The 24,105-nt window shown below is 45.2% G+C and overlaps 1 protein-coding gene across 3 annotated transcripts in view; it reads right to left on the minus strand.

The window, feature by feature from the left end:
- The window catches only part of aplp2 (amyloid beta (A4) precursor-like protein 2), a 133,928-nt gene extending 117,395 nt beyond the window's left edge, over window positions 1-16,533 (minus strand). For all 3 annotated transcript variants that reach the window (XM_038778412.1, XM_038778411.1, XM_038778410.1), the window contains exons 1-2: window positions 16,339-16,533; window positions 15,975-16,104 (exon numbers count right to left, since the gene is read on the minus strand). In XM_038778412.1, coding sequence (XP_038634340.1) covers window positions 15,975-16,104; window positions 16,339-16,458 — 250 coding nt within the window. In that variant the 5' untranslated portion in view covers window positions 16,459-16,533. The remainder of the gene's footprint in view (window positions 1-15,974; window positions 16,105-16,338) is intronic.
- Window positions 16,534-24,105: the final 7,572 nt, after the last annotated feature.

The following is a 24,105-nucleotide window of genomic DNA, read 5'->3' on the forward strand; positions in this document are numbered from 1 at the left end:
GTTACACATTTAACCTGCGCAAGAGCATGATCTTCCCTGTAAACCCGCAGGGAGGAGGGACAGAGCTGGGTGAACTGCCATTTAAGCAAGACCAGACCAAATTCCACGACCTGGGGATCCAAATATCCACAACTGGACATAATCTATAAATGGAACCTGATGGAGGAGGAAGTCAAAAAGGACCGGCAGAGGTGGGGCCCACTCCCACTCTCCCACGCAGGGAGAATACAAAATATCAAAACGAACAAAAATAACCCAATAATCCAAAAGAAAGTCCTACGAAGGTCAAGAAACATGAGAGGCCTGGCCATCCCAAACCTCCAGTTCCATCACAGGGCAGCCACTGCAGAAAGAGCATGGGGATGGGGTTAAGGAACTGGAGGCAGAGTGGGTGACAGATATAGATTGGGAGGAGGGGGAGGGGAGGGGGGGGGGGGGATGGGAGAGCGGCTGTGGCTAGGGCTCGGTGGGACGTCCTTATGCAGAAACTCTCTTGCACCTTCACCCATCAAAACATAGCAATTAGGAGCAGAAGTAGGCAATTCAGCCCCTCGAGCCTGCTCCCCCATTCAATCACATCATTGCTGATCTTTTCTTGGTCTCCAATCCACCTCCCTGCCTGTTCCCCATAATCCTTTAACCCATTTTAATCAGAAATATATCTATCTCCTTCTTGATACCAATTAATGACGACCCTTCCACAAGTGCTTGTGGAGCCCAGTGGAAGTTGTTACGCTCCGGGCGTGGTACCAAATGAGGCAACAGTTTGACCTAACTGAAATGCCCACCATGGCTTCCACCACAACCACAAGTTCACTCCCACAATAATGGATGCCACCTTCAAAAGGTGGAGACAGAACAAGGGGACACCGACGGTTAGCAACACATACACAGACGTCAGACTAATGACCCTGGAGGAACTCACGGGGAGGTTCCAGTTGCCAAGAACAAACTACCAGAGATACATTCCGGTTAAAAGCTTCCTTTGCAATGAAAAATGATGTACCTCCAGATACCAGGACACTCGTTTGTAGAAGAACTGCTAGACGCAGTCAACCTAATGAAGGGAAACTGTGCAGACATGTATGGGCGACTGTTGGAGGAGGTATGCTCCCATCTGGACGAAACAAGAAAGAAATAGGAGGAGGAACTAGGCATAGAGATAGGGTGAGGACTTTGGACGAAGCACTGCACAAGACGAACTTCACCTCCATGTGCGTGGGGCTGAGCCTAATGCAGCTAGATATGGTGCACAGAGCGCACTGAACCAGGGCAGCACGGTAGCCTAGTGGTTTGCACAACAGCTCCCAGGGTCCCAGGTTCGATTCCCATCTTGGGTCACTGTCTGTGCGGAGTCTGCACGTTCCCCGTGTGCATGGGTTTCCTCCGGCTGCTCCGGATTCCTCCTACAGTCCAAAGATGTGCGGGTTAGGTGGATTGGCCATGCTAAATTGCAGTGTCCAAAATTGTCCTTAAGTGTTGGATGGGTTACTGGGTTATGGGGATGGGGTAGAGGTGTGGGCTTGGGTGGGGTGCTCTTTCCAGGAGCTGGTACGGACTCAATGGGCCAAATGGCCTCCTTCTGCACTGTACATTTTTTTTTAAAACTCAAATGAGTGGGTTATTTTCGGAGGTGGAGGACAAATGCGAATGCTGCCAGGGAGGTCCTGGCCAACCACACCCACATGTTCTGGACGTGTCCCAGGCTTGCCGGGTACTGGACGACCTTTTTTGAGGCCATGTCCAAGGTTTCCAGAGTAAAGGTGCAGCCATGCCCAAAGTGGCGGTCTTCAGCATATCAGATCAACCAGAACTCTTCATGCAGAGGGGATGGAGACACCCTAGCCTTTGCCTTCCCGATCTCCCGCCAGAGAATCCTGCTCGTCTGGCAATTGGCAGCACCACCCAAGGCTGCTGACTGGCTGTCTGACCTGGTGGAATTTCTCAGCCTGCAGAAAATAAAATTTGCCATCCATGCATTCCAAGAAGGCTTCCACGGGAAGTGGAAGCCGATCACCAACTCGTTTCAAGACCTGTTTGTAGCCAGCAACCAGTAGAGCAAGTGGGGAGGAGAGAGACACCAACCGGCCATGGAATAGAGAGGATAATGAAAGGAGGGGTTTGCCAGGGGGGTGGAAGGAGGAGGTCCGGGTGAGGCGAAGGCATGCAAAAGGAACACAAGGGACAAAGCTGCAAGGGGCTGGCCCGAGGGCAACCTAAGGCCTAAACCAAACTGTAAATAGAAACCTGCAAATACGTACTTTGGCCACATTGGGGTTTGTAACATATCTATGCCAACTGAAGGTGGGTCATGGCCACAGTTGTAGTGAAGACACATGCTTGTAAATATATGTGTTGTATATTTTGGTGCAGTTTTGTAATTTATAATTTATGAATTGCTGAATATAAAATATGAAAATTCAATAAAAACATTTACAAAAAAAAAAATAAGTGGCAAGTAATATCGTGTCACACAAGTACCAGGCAATAATCATCTCCAACAAGAGAGAATCAAACTACCTCCCCATGACATTCAATGGGAGGCAGTGGCAAAGTGGTATTGCCACTGGATGAGTAATCCAGAGACCCAGGGTCATGCTCTGGGGTCCTGGGTTCAAATCCTGCCGTGGCAGATAGTGAACTTTGAATTCAATAGAAAATCTAGTATTAAAAGTCGAAAGATGACCATGAAACCATTGCTGATTCTCGTAAAACCCATGTGGTTCACTAATGTTGGCCCTTTGGAGGACGTTACTGCTGAGGTAATAATGGGGAACAGACATAGAACATAGAACAGTACAGCACAGAACAGGCCCTTCGGCCCTCGATGTTGTGCCGAGCAATGATCACTCTACTTAACCCACGTAACCGGTATACCCGTAACCCAACAATCCCCCCATTAACCTTACACTATGGGCAATTTAGCCTGGCCAATCCACCTAACCCGCACATCTTTGGACTGTGGGAGGAAACCGGAGCACCCGGAGGAAACCCACGCGCACACGGGTAGGACGTGCAGACTCCGCACAGACAGTGACCCAGCCGGGAATCGAACCTGGGACCCTGGAGCTGTGAAGCATTGATGCTAACCACCATGCTACCGTGAGGCCCGTGAGACAGATGGCAATAATGGGGAACAGACAGATGGCAATAATGGGGAACAGAGAGATGGCAATAACCTCACTAGGTAGGCGCTATTGAATAAACTAAGGAGATTAAAGGCAGGTACGTCTGCAGGTCCTGGCAGAACGGTGGCTCAATGGTTAGCACTGCAGCATCAGCATCGATGTCCTAGATTTGATCCTGGCTCCACGCGTTTGCATGGATTTTGCCCCCAAAGATGTACAGACTAGGTGGATTGGCAGCGCTAAATTACCCATTAATTGGAAAAAATGAATTGGGTACTCTAAAATTATTTTTTAAAAGTCTCCGGGGCCTGCGCCCTAGGGTGTTTGGGGAGGTGGCAGCAGAGATAGTGGATGCATTGGTTATGATATTTCAGAATTCCCTGGAATATAATTCTGGAAGAGTCTCGGTAGATTGGAAACACGCTAATGTGACACCTCTATTCAAAAAGGGAGAGCGCCAAAAAGTAGGAAACTGTAGCCTCTGTGGTGGGAAAATTGCTCGAATCAATCATTAAGGAGGAGATGACTGAACATTTGGAAAGACAATAATAATAATAATCGTTATTGTCACAAGTAGGCTTCAATGAAGTTACTGTGAAAAGCCCCCAAGGTCACTCCACCAGTGTCAGCATGGTTTTATTGGATTGGATTTGTTTATATTCAGGTGTACCAAGGAATAGTGAAAAGAATCTTTCTGCGTGCAGCTCAAACAGATCATTTCGTACATGAAAAGAAACTACGTAATAAGACAACGCAATGTACACAATGCAAATGCATAGACACCGGCATCGGGTAAAGCATACAGGAGTGTAGTATTAATCAGATCAGTCCATAAGAGGGTCGTTTGGGAGATAGGTAACAGCGGGGAAGAAGCTGTTTTTGAATCTGTTCGTACACGTTCCCAGACTTTTGTACCTCCTGCCCAATGGAAGAAGTTGGGAGAATGAGTAAGCCGGGTGGAAGGGTCTTTGATTATGCTGCCTGCTTTCGCAAGGCAACGGGAAGTGCAGATAGAGTCAATGGATGGGAGGCGGATTTGTGTGATGGACTGGGCGGTGTTCACGACTCTTGAGTTTTTTGCAGTCTTGGGCCAAGCAGTTGCCATACCAAGCTGTGATGCAGCCAGATAGGATGTTTTCTACAGTGTACCTGTAAAAGTTGGTAAGAATCATCCTAGACATGCCAAATTTCCCGAGCTTCCAGAAGTATAGGTGCTGTTGTGCTTTTGTGGGCCACCATGTTGTGAATGGTCACACACAGGGCAGCTCCTGCTTAGTGGCACAAGAAAGAGCTCTTTTTACCCAATACTGGGTGGAATTTTGATGAAAAGACGTAGGTGAACGTCAGAGGTGTAGTTTTCCCCGGGAGTGGTATGTCTGATGGTTATCAGACCTGGCAGAAAACAGTGAGAGATTTGGAGTGAAAGTTGGAGCAAGACTGTGCTGCAAAAGCCACTTTAAACAAGCAGGCGGGGGAAGGGCTGATGCAAGCTGGAAGGCTTCAACTTGAATTGATGGCCTTATTAAAGCTGAATTCCAGCAGCAGAGGAAAGAAATGAGAGAGGGTCGCTCAAAGGCAATCGAAGGAACGGTGGCACCCCTGAAGAATTTCTTTGGAATGAGTGAAGACGTGTCTGGAGGTACAGGGGTCATAGATTCAGGAGATCGAAGGAATGATCTCTGACCACAGCGATCGTGTGGTGACTCTGGAGGCGGAGGTGGGGCTCTTAGGAGGTCTCTGTAAAATGTTGAAGACAAAGGTGGAGGAGTAGGAGTGGGCCTGCCTGAATGGAAGGCAGGAGTACCACTTGGTACATCTCGAAGATGCTGGCGGAGCTGGTGGCAGAAGGGCGCTTGAAGTAGACCGAGCACATAGGAACCCAGGGGGAAGGGAGTATTCCTTCTTTTCACAGTCTAGAAGGTGTATTCAAGTATTACTTTGCAGTGAGTCGGGAGATTTTGGTTGGGGTGGAGGGGGCAGAGTATGCAGGGATAGTTATTTCGGACCATGCGCCCTGCTGGCTGGAGATGTGGTTTAGATAGGGGCAACAGCAGAGGTGGAGGTTTGACTCAGGGTTGTTGATGGATGGAGATTTTTGTGATAAAGTGCGGACAGCGATTAAGGAGTTTGTGGAGTTGAATCAGAATGGGGAGGTGTCGGCGGCCATTTTCTGGGAAGCAATGAAGGTAGTGGTCCGGGGGAAATTATTTTGTTTAAGGCTCGTCCAGATAGGTAAAGGAAAGAAGAACATGACTGTCTAGTGAGCGAGATAGTGGAGGTGGACAGGGGCTGGTTTAGCACAATGCGCTAAACAGCTGGCTTGTAATGCAGAACAAGGCCAGCAGCGGGGTTCAATTCCCTTACCAGCCTCCCCGAACAGGCACCGGAATATGGTCACTAGGGGCTTTTCACAGTAGCTTAATTGAAGCCTACTTGTGACAATAAGCGATTATTATTATTATATTCGAGGGTGCCCATCCTGGAGGGATTGGTGAGGAGGAAAAAGTTGCAGGGCAGTTTGACAGGCTGACAATGGGGAGTGTGGTAGGGCAACTGCGGAGGACAAGAGGGGTGCAATATGAATATGGCGAGAAGGCGAGCCGCACAGCTGCGGAGGCAGGATGCATCCAGGGAAATATTGAAGAAAAGGACTGGGGCTGGGGATGTGGTGTCGTATGAGGCATTCAGGGAGTACTACCAGGGACTTCATGACGTGGACCCGGGGGGAGAGAAGGGGGACATGGTCTGGTTTCTGGAAGAGCTGGGATTTCCCCAGGTGCAGGAAACAAAGAGGCAGGCATTGTAGGAGCCCCTGGGGCTGAGGAATGTTCTGGATAGTATTAGGGGTATGAAGTCGGGGAAGGCTGCTGGGCTGGATTGGTACCCGGCAGAATTTTATAAGGAATTTGTGACGGACCTGACACCACATCTGTTGGGGTGTTTAATGAAGCACTGGAGAAGGAGGAATTCCAGAGACGATAACACAGGCAGTAATCACACTAATCCCTAAAAAGGGGAAGGACCCAGTGGAATGTGGATCGGAGAGGCCCATATCATTATTGAACACGGATGTGAAAGTATTGGCTAAGTTGTTGGCAGGGAGGATGGAGGACTGTGTCCCCGGGGGTGGTTGCAGAAGATCAAACAGGCTTCGTGAAGGGCAGGCAGCCCGTGAGTAATACAAGATGGCTGTTGAAAGTGGTGATTAATCCATCATCGGCTCTGGTACAGGAGGTGGTGCCGTCCATGGACGTGGAGAAGGCATTTGATCGGGTAGAGTGGCGGTACTTGTTTGAGGTTTTGGGAAGGTTTGGGTTTGGGCCAAGATTTGTGGCATGAGTGCGGTTGCTGTATGTGGCGCCAAGAGCGAGGGTGAGGGTGAATGATATAGAACAGTACAGCACAGAACAGGCCCTTCGGCCCTCAATGTTGTGCCGAGCCATGATCACCCTACTCAAACCCACGTATCCACCCTATACCCATAACCCAACAACCCCCCCCTTAACCTTACTTTTTATTAGGACACTACGGGCAATTTATCATGGCCAATCCACCTAACCCGCACATCTTTGGACTGTGGGAGGAAACCGGAGCACCCGGAGGAAACCCACGCACACAGGGCGAGGACGTGCAGACTCCACACAGACAGTGACCCAGCCGGGAATCGAACCTGGGACCCTGGAGCTGTGAAGCATTTATGCTAACCACCATGCTACCCTGCTGCCCCTAATAATATGAGCTCACAAAGCTTTGACTTACACAGGGGTACAAGGCAGGGGGAGCCAGCTATCGCTGTTGCTGTTTGCGCTGGCCAGAAGAGCCGTTGGGGGTAGGCGGAGGATTATGAGGGGACAGAGGGAGCATCGGGTGCCAATGACCTCTTGCTGGATGTTTCAGATCCATTGGAGAGTATGGGAAGAATGTATCCAAGATGGCTCCTTGATGCAATATGTAGATAGTCCAACTAGGGAAGGAGCACCACTGGACCTGGTATTGGGCAATGAGGCTGAACAGATGGTTGAGGTTTCAGTAGGGAAGTAGTGACCACAATTCCATAAGTTTTAGCGTACTCTTGGATCGGGATGAGGGTAACCCTCACGTTAAGGTGCTAAACTGGAAAGGCAAATTTTGTACAGTCCAGAAGGGCAGGGACAGTCGAAACCATGAGGAGTATAAAGAAAGTAGGAAGGTACTTAAGCAGGAAATTGGGAGGGCTAGGAGGGGGGTCATGAAAAGTCCTTGGCAAGTAGGATTAAGGTGAATCCCAAAGCTTTTTATTCATATGTAAAAAGCAAAAGGGTGCCCAGGAAAAGGACTGGACCACTTATTTTTCTATAAATTTAGTGTACCCAATTCATTTTTTTCAATTAAGGGGCAATTTAGCGTGGCTAATCCACCTATCCTGCACATCTTTGGGTTGTGGAAACCCACGCAAAGACAGGGAGAACGTGAAAATTCCACACGGACAGTGACCCAGAGCCGGGATCGAACCTGGGACCTCGGTGCCGTGAGGCAGCTGTGCTAACCACAGCGTCACCGTGCTGCCCTGGGATTGGACCACTTAAGGACAGTGAGGGGAATCTATGTGTTGAGCCAGAGGAAATGGGCGAGGTACTAAATGAGTACTTTGCATTAGTGTTCATCAAAAAAAAGGATTTTGTGGAAGATGATTCTTGGGTAGGGTGCGTGGACAGTCTGGGTCATGTTGACATCGAAAAGGAGGAGGTATTAGGTCTCCTGTGCCGGATGGGATTTACCCCAGAATACTGAGGGAAGCAAGGGAGGAAATTGCTGGGGCTTTAACTGACATCTTTGTATCCTCGTTGGCTACAGGTGAGATCCCAGAGAACTGGAGAATAGCTAATATGGTACCGCTGTTTAAGAAAGGTAGCAGGGATAATCCTGGAAACTACAGGCCGGTGAGCCTCACATCGATAGTAAGTAAATTATTGGAGAGAATTCTCAGAGACAGGATTTATACCCATTTGGAAACAGATAGACTCATCAGCGATAGACAGCATGTCTTTGTGAAGTGGAGGTCGTGCCTCATTAACTTGATTGAGTTTTTTGAGGTGACAAAGATGATTGATGAGGAGAGGGCGGTGGATGTTAGTTGCATGAAATTCAGTAAAGCCTTTGACAAAGCTCATGGCAGACTGGTACAAAAGGTGAAGTCACACAGGGTCAGAGGCAAGGCTTACCACCTTGCCTCTGGATACAGAACTGGCTCGGTCACAGAAGGCAAAGGGTCGCAGTAAAAGGATATTTTTCTGAATGGAAGGTTGTGATTAGTGGTGTTTCACAGGGATCTGTGCTGGGGCAATTTGGAGGAAAATGTAGCTGGTCTGATTAGTAAGTTCATGGATGACACCTAAGTTGTTCGAGTGGCAGATGGTGTTGAAGACTGTCAGAGGATACAGCAGGACATAGACAGAACATAGAACATAGGTTGGAGACTTGGGCAGGGAAATGGCAAATGGAGTTTAATCCAGACAAATGTAAAGTAATGCATTTTGGTAGATCGAACATAGAGGGGAAATATACCGTAAATGGCAAAACTCTTAGGAATATAGAAAGTCAGAGAGATCGGGGCGTGCAGGTCCACAGATCTTTGAAAGTGGCAACACAAGTGGACAAGGTAGTCAAGAAAGCATACAGCATGCTTGCCTTTATTGGACAGGGCATCAAATATAAAAACTGGCCAATCATGCGCCAGATTCTAGCCGCCATACTACCAGAAGGATGAAAGGGTGCAGAGGAGGTTTACCAGGATGTTGCCTGGTCTGGAGGGTGTTAGCTGTGTGGAGAGGCTGAATAGACTCGGACTGTTTTCATGGGATTGACGGGAGGTTGAGGGGTGACCTAGAACATAGAACATAGAACGATACAGCGCAGTACAGGCCCTTCGGCCCTCGATGTTGCACCGACATGGAAAAAAAACTAAAGGCCATCTAACCTACACTATGCCCTTATCATCCATATGCTTATCCAATAAATTTTTTAATGTCCTCAATGTTGGCGAGTTCACTACTGTTGCAGGTAGGGCATTCCACGGCCTCACCACTCTTTGCGTAAAAAACCCACCTCTGACCTCTGTCCTATATCTATTACCCCTCAATTTAAGGCTATGTCCCCTCGTGCTAGCCACCTCCATCCGCGGGAGAAGGCTCTCGCTGTCCACCCTATCTAACCCTCTGATCATTTTGTATGCCTCTATTAAGTCACCTCTTAACCTTCTTCTCTCTAACGAAAACAACCTCAAGTCCATCAGCCTTTCCTCATAAGATTTTCCCTCCATACCAGGCAACATCCTGGTAAATCTCCTCTGCACCCGTTCCAAAGCTTCCACGTCCTTCCTATAATGAGGCGACCAGAACTGTACGCAATACTCCAAATGCGGCCGTACTAGAGTTTTGTACAACTGCAACATGACCTCATGGCTCCGGAACTCAATCCCTCTACCAATAAAGGCCAACACACCATAGGCCTTCTTCACAACCCTATCAACCTGGGTGGCAACTTTCAGGGATCTATGTACATGGACACCGAGATCCCTCTGCTCATCCACACTACCAAGAATTTTACCATTAGCCAAATATTCCGCATTTCTGTTATTCTTTCCAAAGTGAATCACCTCACACTTCTCCACATTAAACTCCATTTGCCACCTCTCAGCCCAGCTCTGCAGCTTATCTATGTCCCTCTGTAACCTGCAACATCCTTCCGCACTGTCTACAACTCCACCGACTTTAGTGTCGTCTGCAAATTTACTCACCCATCCTTCTGCGCCCTCCTCTAGGTCATTTATAAAAATGACAAACAGCAACGGCCCCAGAACAGATCCTTATGGTACGCCACTCGTAACTGAACTCCATTCTGAACATTTCCCATCAACTACCACTCTCTGTCTTCTTTCAACTAGCCAATTTCTGATCCACATCTCTAAATCACCCTCAATCCCCAGACTCCGTATTTTCTGCAATAGCCGACCGTGGGGAACCTTATCAAACGCTTTACTGAAATCCATATACACCACATCAACTGCTCTACCCTCGTCTACCTGTTCAGTCACCTTCTCAAAGAACTCGATAAGGTTTGTGAGGCATGACCTACCCTTCACAAAACCATGCTGACTGTCCCTAATCATATTATTCCTATCTAGATGATTATAAATCGTATCTTTTATAATCCTCTCCAAGACTTTACCCACCACAGACGTTAGGCTCACCGGCCTATAGTTACCGGGGTTATCTCTACTCCCCTTCTTGAACAAAGGGACCACATTTGCTATCCTCCAGTCCTCTGGCACTATTCCTGTAGCCAATGATGACCTAAAAATCAAAGCCAAAGGCTCAGCAATCTCTTCCCTGGCTTCCCAGAGAATCCTAGGATAAATCCCATCCGGCCCCGGGGACTTATCTATTTTCACCTTGTCCAGAATTGCCAACACTTCTTCCCTACGCACCTCAATGCCATCTATTCTAATAGCCTGGGTCTCAGCATTCTCCTCCACAATATTATCTTTTTCTTGAGTGAATACTGACGAAAAGTATTCATTTAGTATCTCGCTTATCTCCTCAGCCTCCACACACAACTTCCCACCATTGTCCTTGACTGGCCCTACTCTTACCCTAGTCATTCTTTTATTCCTGACATACCTATAGAAAGCTTTTGGGTTTTCCTTGATCCTACCTGCCAAAGACTTCTCATGTCCCCTCCTTGCTCGTCTTAGCTCTCTCTTTAGATCCTTCCTCGCTTCCTTGTAACTATCAAGCGCCCCAACTGAAACTTCACGCCTCATCTTCACATAGGCCTCCTTCTTCCTCTTAACAAGAGATTCCACTTCTTTGGTAAACCACGGTTCCCTCGCTTGACCCCTTCCTCCCTGCCTGACTGGTACGTACTTATCAAGAACATGCAATAGCTGTTCCTTGAACAAGCTCCACATATCCAGTGTGCCAACCCTTGCAGCCTACTTCTCCAACCAACATATCCTAAGTCATGTCTAATGGCATCATAATTGCCCTTCCCCCAGCTATAACTCTTGCCCTGCGGGGTATACTTATCCCTTTCCATCACTAACGTAAAGGTCACCGAATTGTGGTCACTGTTTCCAAAGTGCTCACCTACCTCCAGATCTAACACCTGGCCTGGTTCATTACCCAAAACCAAATCTAATGTGGCCTCGCCTCTTGTTGGCCTGTCAACATATTGTGTCAGGAAACCCTCCTGCACACATTGTACAAAGAATGACCCATCTAATGTACTCGAACTATATCTTTTCCAGTCAATATTTGGAAAGTTAAAGTCTCCCATAACAACTACCCTGTTACTTTCGCTCTTTTCCAGAATCATCTTCGCCATCCTTTCCTCTCCATCCCTAGAACTATTAGGTGGCCTATAGAAAACTCCCAACAGGGTGACCTCTCCTTTCCTGTTTCTAACCTCAGCCCATACTACCTCGGAAGAAGAGTCCCCATCTAGCATCCTTTCCGCCACCGTAACACTGTCCTTGACTAGCAGCGCCACACCTCCCCCTCTTTTGCCCCCTTCTCTGAGCTTACTAAAACACCTAAACCCCGGAACCTGCAACAACCATTCCTGTCCCTGCTCTATCCATGTCTCTGAAATGGCCACAACATCGAAGTCCCAGGTACCTGATAGAGATCTACAAGATTATAAGGGGCATGGATAGAATGGATGGGCAGGCACTATTTCCCAGGTGGAGGGGTCAGTTACCAGGTGGCATAGGTCTGTGGGGCAAAGTTTAGAGGAGATGTGCAAGGCAGGTTTTTTACAGAGGGTGTGAGTGCCTGGAATGTGTTGCCAGGGGAGTTTGTGGAAGCAGATACATTAACGGCGTTCAAAAGGTATCTCGGCAAATACATGGACAGGATGGGTATAGAGGGATATGGCACAAGGAAATGCTGAGGGTTTTGGCCAAGGGTGATATCATGACCGGTACAGGCTTGGAGAACTGAAGGGCCCGTTCCTGCATTGTTCTTTGTTATTGCACCATATCCCTACTTTGCATGAAATCACTCCTGGAGTGAGGTATCCTTTCCTCACAGTCTGACAAAATGAAAATAAAATATTGGGGTTTCCGTCCACTTTCCTAGCCACTGCTGGGGTCTGGTCACAGATCATAATAAGGGGCTATTTAGCACAGGGCTAAATCGCTGGCTTTGAAAGCAGACCAGGGCAGGCCAGCAGCACGGTTCAATTCCCGTAACAGCCTCCCCGAACAGGTGTCGGAATGTGGCCACCAGGGGCTTTTCACAGTAACTTCATTTGAAGCCTACTTGTGACAATAAGCAATTTTCATTTCATTTTCATAATAGCAACACACTATTTCCAGAGTGAAAAGGGAAGAGAGCATGTTGCCCTCAGATGTTTCTTCTGCTGAAGGCTATGTTGGCACTGTCTGTATCACTTCCTAACTCTGACAAGTGACTGGCAGCCTTGCCTTAAAAACTTCACCCACAGTATATTTCCAACAGGTTTGATTTCTGTCCGTCCCTGGCAGCCATTGTTTCAATATCCAGTAGTTTGCAATTTTAATATATTTTCCTCAGGCACTTAAGAGTTTCAATGAATATCTGGTTGATAGGAAATGCGTCTCCCTTCATATTCCCCCGAGGATGGTTTCACTTTGCAACGTGGCTTTGCCTTTTTAAACATTTTGCTTGGTCTCATTTTAAATTACGAAAGTTCCACTCAGTTGAAAGTTGAAAACTCATATTTTCAAAAATAAAGGTGCTTAGTCTCGAACGAATCCGGACTTGGAACTCTATCGCTGTTCCCTCAGCATTGCTAAGTCAAAAACCCTGGAACTTCCTTCCTAACAGCAGCAAGTGTACCTATATAATTTAGACTGCAGCAGTTCAATGGGCTGGCACACCACCAATTTATCAGATGAATTAATTAATTGGGCTATAATTTTGCTGCAAGGAATCATAGAATTATAACACTATATGTCATGAATGCAAATGTTTCTAAACCATTTCAAATGTGCGGAATTATTGTGGGTAGAAACATCACCTGCCTTCTATTACCCTCAAGACTGTGGACCAATGCATTTGCATCAAATCATTAAAGCATTTCAATACACCCACAGTTTAACACATAGGACAAAGAATTCTATCAACGCCGGGTCAAAAGGGAAATCAGTAAAATCATGCAAAGTATTTATGTCTATGTTCCATGCAAGGGTATTAAACGCTATTAGCAACCATTTAATGACCACAGCATTTGCAGTGATTTAATGACTGGATTTCATTTACCTATTAACTACTGTAAACCGGGATCTTTGGACCAATAAATACTGGATCACCTGACACACAGGAATTGTAAACATACCACAAGATGAATGCAGTTAGGCTCATTTTTAGGCTCTAAATGTAGCAGCCACCTGATCTAGTCGGGATGCTGACATTCCAGTTACCTCATTATAAAAGGACAGAATAAAGGGCAGCATGGTGGTACAGTGGTTAGTACTGCAGCCTCACGGCACCAAGGTCCAAGGTTCGATCCCGGCCCTGGGTCACTGTCCGTGTGGAGTTTGCACATTTCCCCCCCCCGTTTGCGTCGGTTTCACCCCCACAACCCAAAGATGTGCAGGCTAGGTGGGTTGGCCATGCTAAATTGCCCTCTAATTGGTGGACAAAATAATGAATTGGGTACTCTAAATTACAATAAATAAATAAATAAATAAATAAATAAATAAAACAACAGAATATGAACCAGAGTCGTGGAGGTTTACAGAATGAAAACTGACCCTTTGGCCCAACTTGTCCATGCCACCCAGTTTTTACCACGAAGCAAGCCCCAATTGCCTGCATTTGCCCCATATCCCTCTATACCCAGCTTTCCCATATAACTGTCTAAATGCTTTTTAAAAGACAAAATTGTACCCGCCCGTACTACTGCCTCTGGCAGCTCGTTCCAGACACTCACCACCCTCTGTGAAACAATTGCCCCACTGGATCATTTTGTATCTCTCCCCTTAAACCTATGCCCTCTAGTTTTAGACTCCCCTACCTTTGGGAAAAGGTGTTGACTATCAACCTTATCTATGCCCCTTATTATTTTACAGACCTCCATAAGATGTACAGGTTAGGTGGATTGGCCATGCTAAATTGCCACTTAGTGTGCAAAAGGTTAGATGGGGTTACTGGGTTATGGGGATAGGGTGGAAACATGGGCTTAAGTAGGGTGCTCTTTCCAAGGGCCAGTGCAGATATGATGGGCTGAATGGCCTCCTAGAGCACTGTAAATGCTACGATTCTGACAGGCAAGTGTTAAATGTTTGAACAAACTCAAGTCATTATTAGAGGCTCTTTTAGAACTTAGATGTGTTTAACTGCAGTGATTGATCATAGGACTGTGCCCTGAGAAGTTACTGAAATATTAGTGATAGAAGAATGATGTGAACAGGTTGTGCCTCCTTAACTTGACATCCAACATGAACAAACACATGCCAGGTGAGCACGTGGGGCTGTTATTGCTGGGGTTCGTTTCCAGTTTTAATATTCAGAGTGGGCAATTTCTCAGGTCAGTAACGTAACATAGAGGAAGGTGCTTTACTTTGTTACCTTGTGTTCCAGGTTTGGCCAAAGTCTTCTGTCGTAACAACAAAACCTGCCACTAAAGTCCAACAAGCAGAAAGCAGCACGGTAGCATTGTGGATAGCACAATCGCTTCACAGCTCCAGGGTCCCAGGATCGATTCCGGCTTGGGTCACTGTCTGTGCGGAGTCTGCACATCCTCCCCGTGTGTGCGTGGGTTTCCTCCGGGTACTCCGGTTTCCTTCCACAGTCCAAAAATGTGCAGGTTAGGTGGATTGGCCATGATAAATTGCCCTTAGTGTCCAAAATTGTCCTTCGTGTTGGGTTGGGTTATGGGGATAGAGTGGAGGTGTTGACCTTGGGTAGGATGCTCTTTCCAAGAGCCGGTGCAGACTCGATGGGCTGAATGGCCTCCTTCCGCACTGTAAATTCTATGTAATCTATGCAAGCAAAGAGGTACTGGGGAATCTGGCATGTTCTGCACGGTAGCCAATCAGCAATGGGTGCGATCGGGCACAAGCAGTGCAAACCCTGTGTTTGATGGTTCAGTTCTCGTGTTATTTCAGACTGTGGAGAGGAGGAGGTGGTCTGTTGGAAAAATATTTTCAATGGCAGAATTTCACAATCTGAAATTCACCATTTGGCGTAAACTTCACATTCGAGAGGTTCATTATGGTGGTTTATCACCAGAGGACAATTTTTTTTTTAAATTTAGATTAGCCAATTATTTTTTTCCAATTAAGGGGCAATTTAGCGTGGCCAATCCACCTACTTTGCACATTTTTGGGTTGTGGGGGCGAAACCCACGCAGACACGGGGAGAACGTGCAAACTCCACACGGACAGTGACCCAGAGCCGGGATCGAACCTGGGACCTCAGCACCGTGAGGCAGTTGTGCTAACCACTAGGCCACCGTGATGCCCACCAGAGGACAATTAGAATGGGTAACTACAGTTAGCACAGCCGGTGACACACTCATTCCCGTGAATGAATAAAGAAGTGTTTGTAGGCTGGCCGAAACAATTGGTTTAATTAATTTCTTATTGTGAAACTTTTTCAAGAGTCTACTACATCGACCCAGCAAGATGTATATCGAGCTAACTTTATAAATGAGAAGCTACTAATGGTACACGGGATAAAACAGTATAAAGGAAATAAATATTTTCACTGCAGCAACCTTTCCTGTTTCACATTTAGGATTATTTGGCTGTGAAAAGCACAATTTAAAGATGGCGACTTAAAGATGCTGTTGTTTGCTACAAGGTGGGTTTGTACTTACCCAGGCATTTAACAGGAATCACCACATGATCATGACCTCGGCAACGTTTCTTTCCCACCTTACACCAGTTCTCAATACTGATTGGCTTATTGGCTTCCACCACGTTAGTAATTTGAAGCTCTGAGTAAACCTAACAAAAGAATAACATTCATGAAGATAATTATAACAGACAATCTTGAAACAGAACACGGCAAATGCATTTTAATCAGATGCAAAAAATCAACTGAGTCAAGGGAAGCATTATCCAATCTAGACACCTACTGCAGAACTGTGGTCGCTGGCTGATGGTTCCAGCTTTTTAAGGACAGGTAGTGCCTCAGTATAGTAAACTTTAGTTCTGACGACATGACATTCCTAGACTCACCTCTCGACAATACTGCAGAATCTCTTCCTTGGTTTCTAGACAGCTTTTGGTTCCTGAAGGGTCAGTCTCCCATTTTCCGGTCTGAATGTTGACGTGCATATTCAGCTTCCCACAAAACATTGCAATCTGTGGCTCTGCCACTGCAAATCCAGCTCCAGTATTGGCTGCTAATGCCTGAAAAGGAACCAAAAACAGTCAGCCTCCTCACCGGTGATCCTTTACCGAGGAATATTGTTACGATACCTTGGGCTCGGGCACAGTCAATTCCAGCCCTCCTTGACCCGGAGTCGCAACCAATAAAGTGAATTAACCAATAATCTTATAAAGTTCCGAGATCTTTGGCCCTAGGCTGCTCCAATGGCTTACAGACACCAGATGTGTAAGTAAAAACACAATAACTGTTTACTTACTAGAATAATGGCCTACAAAACTATTACTTCCCCTTTGACCGTACCACCCTGAACCCTAAATACACACAAGACAGGTGCACACAGAGGAAGGGAAAGGGGTAAAACAATAGGGATTAAAATATGGGAGTCAAGAGAGATGTGTTCTTATTGCTGATGTTGAAGTCTTTGTAGTCGGCTACTTCTCATGACGCGGGGTTATCCTGTCCAGTTAATTTAACTGCTATATATCAATCCACTGCTGTTTAAAAACAGGTGTTTTTCATTTGAATTTGTGTTGCAAAATATCTCAACAGTTCTTTAAAATAGAGCTTTTGCAGGAAATGATATGCGGAGTGCATTAGTAAACAAGCATCACTCATGTCGTGTCCAAGGGCTGGTTTAGCTCAGTGAGCTAGAAAGCTGGTTTGTGATGCAGAACAAGGCCAGCAGCACGGTTCAATTCCCGTACCAGCTTACCCGAACAGGCGCCGGAATGTGGCGACTCGGGGCTTTTCACAGTAACTTCATTCTTGTGACAATAAAAGTTTATTATATTATATATTATTTTACAAGGTTGGGCTTTACTGTCTGAACACAATCTCAAACACCCTCATTTTGGCTAAATTCGAGGCTAACAAGAAATTTTCACCAACTTTTCTACTGCCTCTGTAATTTCCAGTTTATTCCTCGCTGACAGCAGAGAGATTACATAGAAATTGCAACAACTATTGAAGCGGCTGCGGGGTGCGGACACATATGAACTGCCATAGAATCTCTCTCACACCAGCTGTCCTTTCAATCAATCTCAGGGCATTCATCAAATTAGCAAATCTTCTTATATAATCTAATTTCCCATCTTCTCGCATGGCGGGGGCAGGTGGGTACACCGCTGCTGACCATGGGTGGGGTGTGCTGGAGGGTGCAAGGGACACTGCGGTACTGTGCCGGGGTGGGGGAGTGGGGGGGGGGGGGGGGGGGGGGGGGGGGAGATGCCAAACATCTACCTTTTCTTCTAAAATCTGTGTTCCACATCTCCAAACGGTTAAATGTTTTCAACAGGTTAATCTCTAATCCATCACTGAAATACTGAAATCCATCACTGAAAGACTTTAACCTGGTGTTGTAAGACTTCTTACTGAAATAACATGTTGGGAGGTACTGGAGTCATCATAACTAACCAATCCTCAAGCTATGTTTACTCAATAGTGATAAACATATAGTACAACAAGACCAAAAAGACTCCTCTTTCTCAGTGGCTACTCAAGTTTTGAGGCTTTTAATTAGCTCAGTGCTGTCATCTCTGGATAAATCCTCAAGCAGAATACAACTATCAGTGTACGCAAACCTGGAGATGTGAAATCAAGTGGAAACAGAGTTTAAACTTCTGCTTAACAGCTCTCCTTTAATGGTCAACTAACCACAGCCATGTTTCGGAATCTACATCATGCCTTTACTCTCTTTTAATCTTTCTAATCCTTGACCATGTCTCGGTTGAATATCCATGTTAAATAGCCTGCTGACATTTTCATCAAAACTATCCATGACAGTATTTCAACAACGTCTACATGCAAAAAAGAAAGTTTAGCCACTTGAGCCTTGGTTCAAAAATCAGTCTCACAGGTCTCAAGTCTTCCTCGCCCATCCATGTTCTCAAAACCGTTGCTGAAGACTTCGGAGAGGGGGGAGGGAGAGGGTGGGGAGAGAGAGAGAGAGAGAAAGAGTTACACAGAGAGATTCCCAATTATGCCGCTGCCTTAGTTAAGCTACTGTCAAACGCTGATCTAATGCATTGCTTCCTCTGGACTGAATGATTCTGATGCATTTTATGCTAGTCTTCCATTTCACTCATTGTAAAAATGAGGTACTTCAAAACTCTGCTGCCCATAATAATCATCTTTATTAGTGCCACAAGTAGGCTTACATGAACACTGCAATGAAGTTTCTGTGAAAATCCCCTAATCGCCATACTCTGGTTAAAACCTGTAACTTTTCTGCAGTGGAATCTTCTATGATTCGGGACCAAATTGTGTTTGGTGTGAATGAAAATAAGCTGACGGAATGGTTCCTGAGGGAATCGGAGCTGTTCTTGGAAAAAACAGTTAAGATTTGTCATGCTCACGAGCAAGCAGCCCAGCATTCTAAAACGTTTCTCAGTAATAGATAGATAGAGAAATACAGCACAGAACAGGCCCTTCGGCCCACGATGTTGTGTAATGGCGGCGCTTACTTGGAGGAAAACACTCTGGTTGTAAAGGCGGGAAAATTCCTGCTCCTCGCGCAACAACAAACAGGTTAAAGATTAATACAAAGTACTTCTGTGTAAAAGATGTGGTGAAAGGCACAAATTAAGGCAGTGCCCAGCATTTGGCAAATTTTGTTCAAGGTGCAAAGGAAAAAATCCCTTTGCTCAGAATTGTTACTCTAAGCTCAACCCCAGATCAGTCAGCACAGTGAAAGACACAGTCTCCAGTGAGGAAACATCATTGTGTGTTGGAGTAATAGCAGAGAAGAATAAGTTCCTGCAGACACCAAAAAACTCTCCAGCACTTAAAAAAATGCAAACTGATGCTCCATTTAAAATAAATATGGTTGATGAGGACAAATGGCTGTTGCTACTTGAAGTAAACAGTACATTGGTCCACTTGAAGGTAGACACTGGTGCCAAAGCCAATTTAATCAGCATGACTGATTTAAGAATCTGAAAATTCAGCCGATGAGAAGGCATAACAAAATAGCCGAGAGATTTTTTAAAAAAAATTAGAGTACCCAATTAAGGGGCAATTTAGCGTGGCCAATACACCTGTACTGCACATCTTTGGGTTGTGGGGGCGAAACCCATGCAAACACGGGGAGAATGTGCAAACTCTACATGGACAGTGACCCAGAGCCAGGATCAAACCTGGGACCTTGGCGCCGTGAGGCAGCAGGGCTAATCACTGCGCCACCGTGCTGCTCTGCTGAGATATTATAACGGTTCAAACATGAAATGTTCTGGTGATTGTGACGACTGTGGTGGTGAAGAACACAGTTTATTCCGTCCCATTCTGTATTGTATCTGAGGGCTTGGATTCATTATTGGATGGTCAGTTCTGTGAAGAATTAGGTCTAATGCAGTTGGCATACAGCATCCACAAAGGATTGGATCAATACTCCAGCGATTCTGAGAACATTATCACCAAATTCAGCTATGTGTTCATTGATTTTAGTGCACTACCATTCGCCAACGAGATACGCCAACTTTAAAGAAGGTGCATTATTTAAAGCACCGATACAAACTATTAGTAGTGAAATTGCTGAAGATGTAGATCTGCATGTCAATCTCATTTCTACCCGACCAGCTGTATCAGGTACTAAACCACAAATTATCAAGAAGATAGAAGAATCTAACAATGGGGTAAATTCCATGGTATGTGTAAAACAAAAAAAAATGGTGATGCTGATATAGGCATGGATCCCAAAGATCTTAACGGAAAAAAAAGTGTACATATTATAAAACAATCATCATACAAAGCAATGGACAGCCAATCTGATCCATATCTCACAAAATCATGACGTGAAGATGCCAGCATTGGACTGGGGTGAGCACAGTAAGAAGTCTTACAACACAAGGTTAAAGTCCAACAGGTTTGTTTTAAACACTAGCTTTCGGAGCACTGCTCCTTCCTCAGGTGAACCTGAGGAATTCACCTGAACCATTCACCTGAGGAAGGAGTAGTGCTCCGAAAGCTAGTGTTTGAAACAAACCTTTTGGACTTTAACCTGGTGCTGTAAGACTTCTTACTGTGCTCACAAAATCATGTTACAAAGCGTTACCATTGTCACATGGTAGATCGCCCGCAGAGTTACTCACGAATAGAAGGTTGCGTACCACACTTGGAAAAGGCGGAAACTGCAGGAAATACAAAACATTAAAGCAAAACAAAAGTAGTTTGATGATCGAGTGTCGAGAACTTTACCACCTCTGAGTAGTGATGACATTGTAGGAATAGAAGATTCAGGCAATTGGTCGAGAAAAGCCATTGTATTTGAAGAAGCAGCCTCTCGTTCATACAATGTACAGAGGATGGGTAGGTTTTCATAGAATTAACAGTGCAGGAGGCCATTCGGCCCATCAAGTCTGCACCGGCCCTTGGAAAGAGCACCCTACTTAAACTCATGCCTCCACCCTGTCCCAGTAACCCCACCTAACATTCTGGACACGAAGGGCAATCTAACATCAGAATCGACGTCAGCTGTAGTGTCAGATAGTTCAGCAGTTCCTGAGCATGAGAATATCATGTAGAACACTGAATCTACAGGTTCTGAGCAGCAAGGTCAAACTTTGAGAAGATCAACCAGAGTCAGAGGAAACCCTGATTGACTCAATTTGTAGATTTGGACCATTTGTATATACTATGCTTAATGTTCTTATTCAGAGGCTAATGACATCACATGTAAATACACTAACAATAATGTATTCATTTATTCCTTCAAAGGAAAGGGGTAGTGATATCATGCTTGTGTTGTCATTCACCGACTGACCACTAGGAGTCTCATTAGTGTATAAGTGAATGTGGAGTCAGGTGACCTCAGACGACTAGGCAGCTGGTAGAGGGAGGTTGTTCATACTGTGCATGTTCATACTGTTATTCACCTGTTGTTTTGCATACATTTGATCCACAGTTAATAATAATAAATCGTTTATAGCTGTTATAACCTGCTTGCTTACCACTGGCTGGGGACTAATGACAATCCCACAATCCTATGGGAGTATGAGCTTCCCCAATGAGGGGGGGGGGGAGAAATCATTAGCAGACTCCCTGCATAAATAGAGCTGGCCAGTTTGGAACCAGCAGTGAGAGGTGTGAGCGGCAAGGGAAGTTGCTGCTGTGTATATATATATATATATATATATATATATGTTATTGTAAATAAATGTTATTTCTTTGTATCCTTAAAACTCGTGATGGATTCTTTGTGGCCCTCACAAAACTGGCGACGAGGGTTAAAGTGAATAGCTGTCTACACTGCTGAAGCCACCTCCCTGGATATTTGTTGGATACAGGTTGGAAGTTGTTTTCTATTACACTCTGTATGGACGTTTGGATGTTTTTGATGCTGCGCTGGAAAGCTGGAACCAGTACACACAAAGGATGCGTTACTATTTCCGGGCAAACAATATCACCGAAAACAAGCGCCAGGTGATCATATTGCTCATCGCCTGCGGCTCGCATATGTTTGGGGTGATTAGGAGCCGTACGTACCCAGCTGCGCCGCACACCAAAATGTTTGATGAACTTGTGAACTTAGTGGGGCAACATTTTAACCCAACCCCATCCACGATAGTCCAACGTTACAGGTTTAATACTGCTGAGAGGACCCCAGGAGAATCCCTTGCTGACTTTCTATCCAGGCTACGCAGGATTGCGGAGTATTGTGACTATGGTGAGACCTTGTCAGAAATGTTACGAGACCGTTTGGTTTGCGGTATTAACAATGCGGCCACCCAGAGAAAGTTGTTAGCTGAGCCAACATTGACTTTTCAACAGGCCATTCAAATAGTATCGTCCCGAGAGAGTGTAGACCATGAAGTTTCTATTTTTTTTCTAAAATAAGTTTTTTTTTCCAATTAAGGAGCAATTTAGTGTGGCCAATCCACCTAGCCTGCACATCTTTAGCTTGTGGGGGTGAAACCCACGCAAACATGGGGAGAATGTGCAAACTCCACACGGACAGTGTCCCAGAGCCGGGATTGAAACTGGGACCTCGCCGCTGTGAGACAGCAGTGCTAACCACTGCACCATTGTGATCCTCAGGTGATTCTCAGGTTAAATCACCACCAGTCAGACCCCCCCCCCCCCCCCCCCCCCCCCCCAAGGAGAAAGCAGCCAATGGTTATCTGGGTCTATGGCGACTTTACTGTTTATAAGCCTTTGCCATTGGCAGTGTGCATGACTTCTTAAGGTTCATTGGCATTTCATCAAGATGGGGTACCTCAGGCTCAACAAAAAGACTTCTTACTGTACCCACCCAAGTCCAACGCCGAAATGATTAAGGCTTATAAACATTATTTAAAGACAAGCAACAATGAAATGAGCAAGTGTCACTATTTTGCTTTATATTTTTGTTTCTAACCTCTTTTTGGAGATTAGCAATTGTGGTTAGAAAAACATGGCCAATTATATTTTTCCAAAAAATTGAATGATCTGAAAGATTCATTTTTGCTTTACTTTTATTTACTAGAAGGTTTGTCCTGACTGGTCAGGTGATCACTGTTGCTTTTTATGAGCAGTGCTCTACCTGCTTCCTTTGGTATTGGTTCAAACATTCACTCTCCCTTTAGTGCTGATCGTCAATGGAGAAGTGTCATAGCAATACTATGACAACAAGAATTACAACAAATAAAAAAATGTTCCAAATGAAAGATTTACGATTAGACTGTTTGATATCCCACTGTATTTCATATGGTGAAGAAAGACTAACCTGAAGTCTTCAGGTGAAGCAAGTTTAAGTAGCTGAGGTGCACAAATAATAGACTCCTTTTATGCCACACTATCTGTGATTCTAGAAGTGGACCAGGGCAAGCAAACAAAATTCAGTACCCATTTTGTTGCACCTTTGGTCTTTATTTTAATGTGCTATATTTGATTTTAGTTATATAAGTCTGACATCTGTTTGCACCTTGCCTGTATAATTTAACTGCTAGTTTGCACATTTTTGTCATACTTCATACTTCTGCAGACTCCTCCCCATTATAAATTTTCAATGTCAGGTTTATGGTGGCAAATGCCTGGGTAAACACTGATTGTTCCCATAAATTGCAGAATGGTTTCTGATACAATTTCATCGGCCCATTTATTTTTCTTTTCTCACCGAAATTCCATACTCAAAAGTAGTTATAGAATAGTTTTAATAGAATTCAAAATGTAAATAAATTGCATTCTTCACAACAGGTTTGCATCTATTTGCTCAGTGTGCTGTTCACATTTAATGCCTCAATTTAAATTCTGAAGGTCCATGCCCCAAAGGTTGGGTTTTTAATAATAATAATGATCTTGATATTTTTGCCTACAGTTGGGGCAAAGAGCTGAGAAATTTGTAGTATATCTATAACCCCGGGATTCATTAGTAACCGATTTAGATGTACTGATTAAATATTTGCTCCATCTTCCATCAGATTCTGGATTGGATTGGATTGGATTTGTTTATTGTCACGTGTACCGAGGTACAGTGAAAAGTATTTTTCTGCAAGCAGCTCAACAGATCATTCAGTACATGGGAAGAAAAGGGAATTAAACAGAATTCAAGAAATACAAGAAAATACATAATAGGGCAACACAAGATATACAATGTAACTACATAAACATTGGCATCGGATGAAGCATACATGGGTGTAGTG

The sequence above is a fragment of the Scyliorhinus canicula genome, chromosome 19, assembly GCF_902713615.1.
Source record: "Scyliorhinus canicula chromosome 19, sScyCan1.1, whole genome shotgun sequence".
Taxonomy (NCBI): domain Eukaryota; kingdom Metazoa; phylum Chordata; class Chondrichthyes; order Carcharhiniformes; family Scyliorhinidae; genus Scyliorhinus; species Scyliorhinus canicula.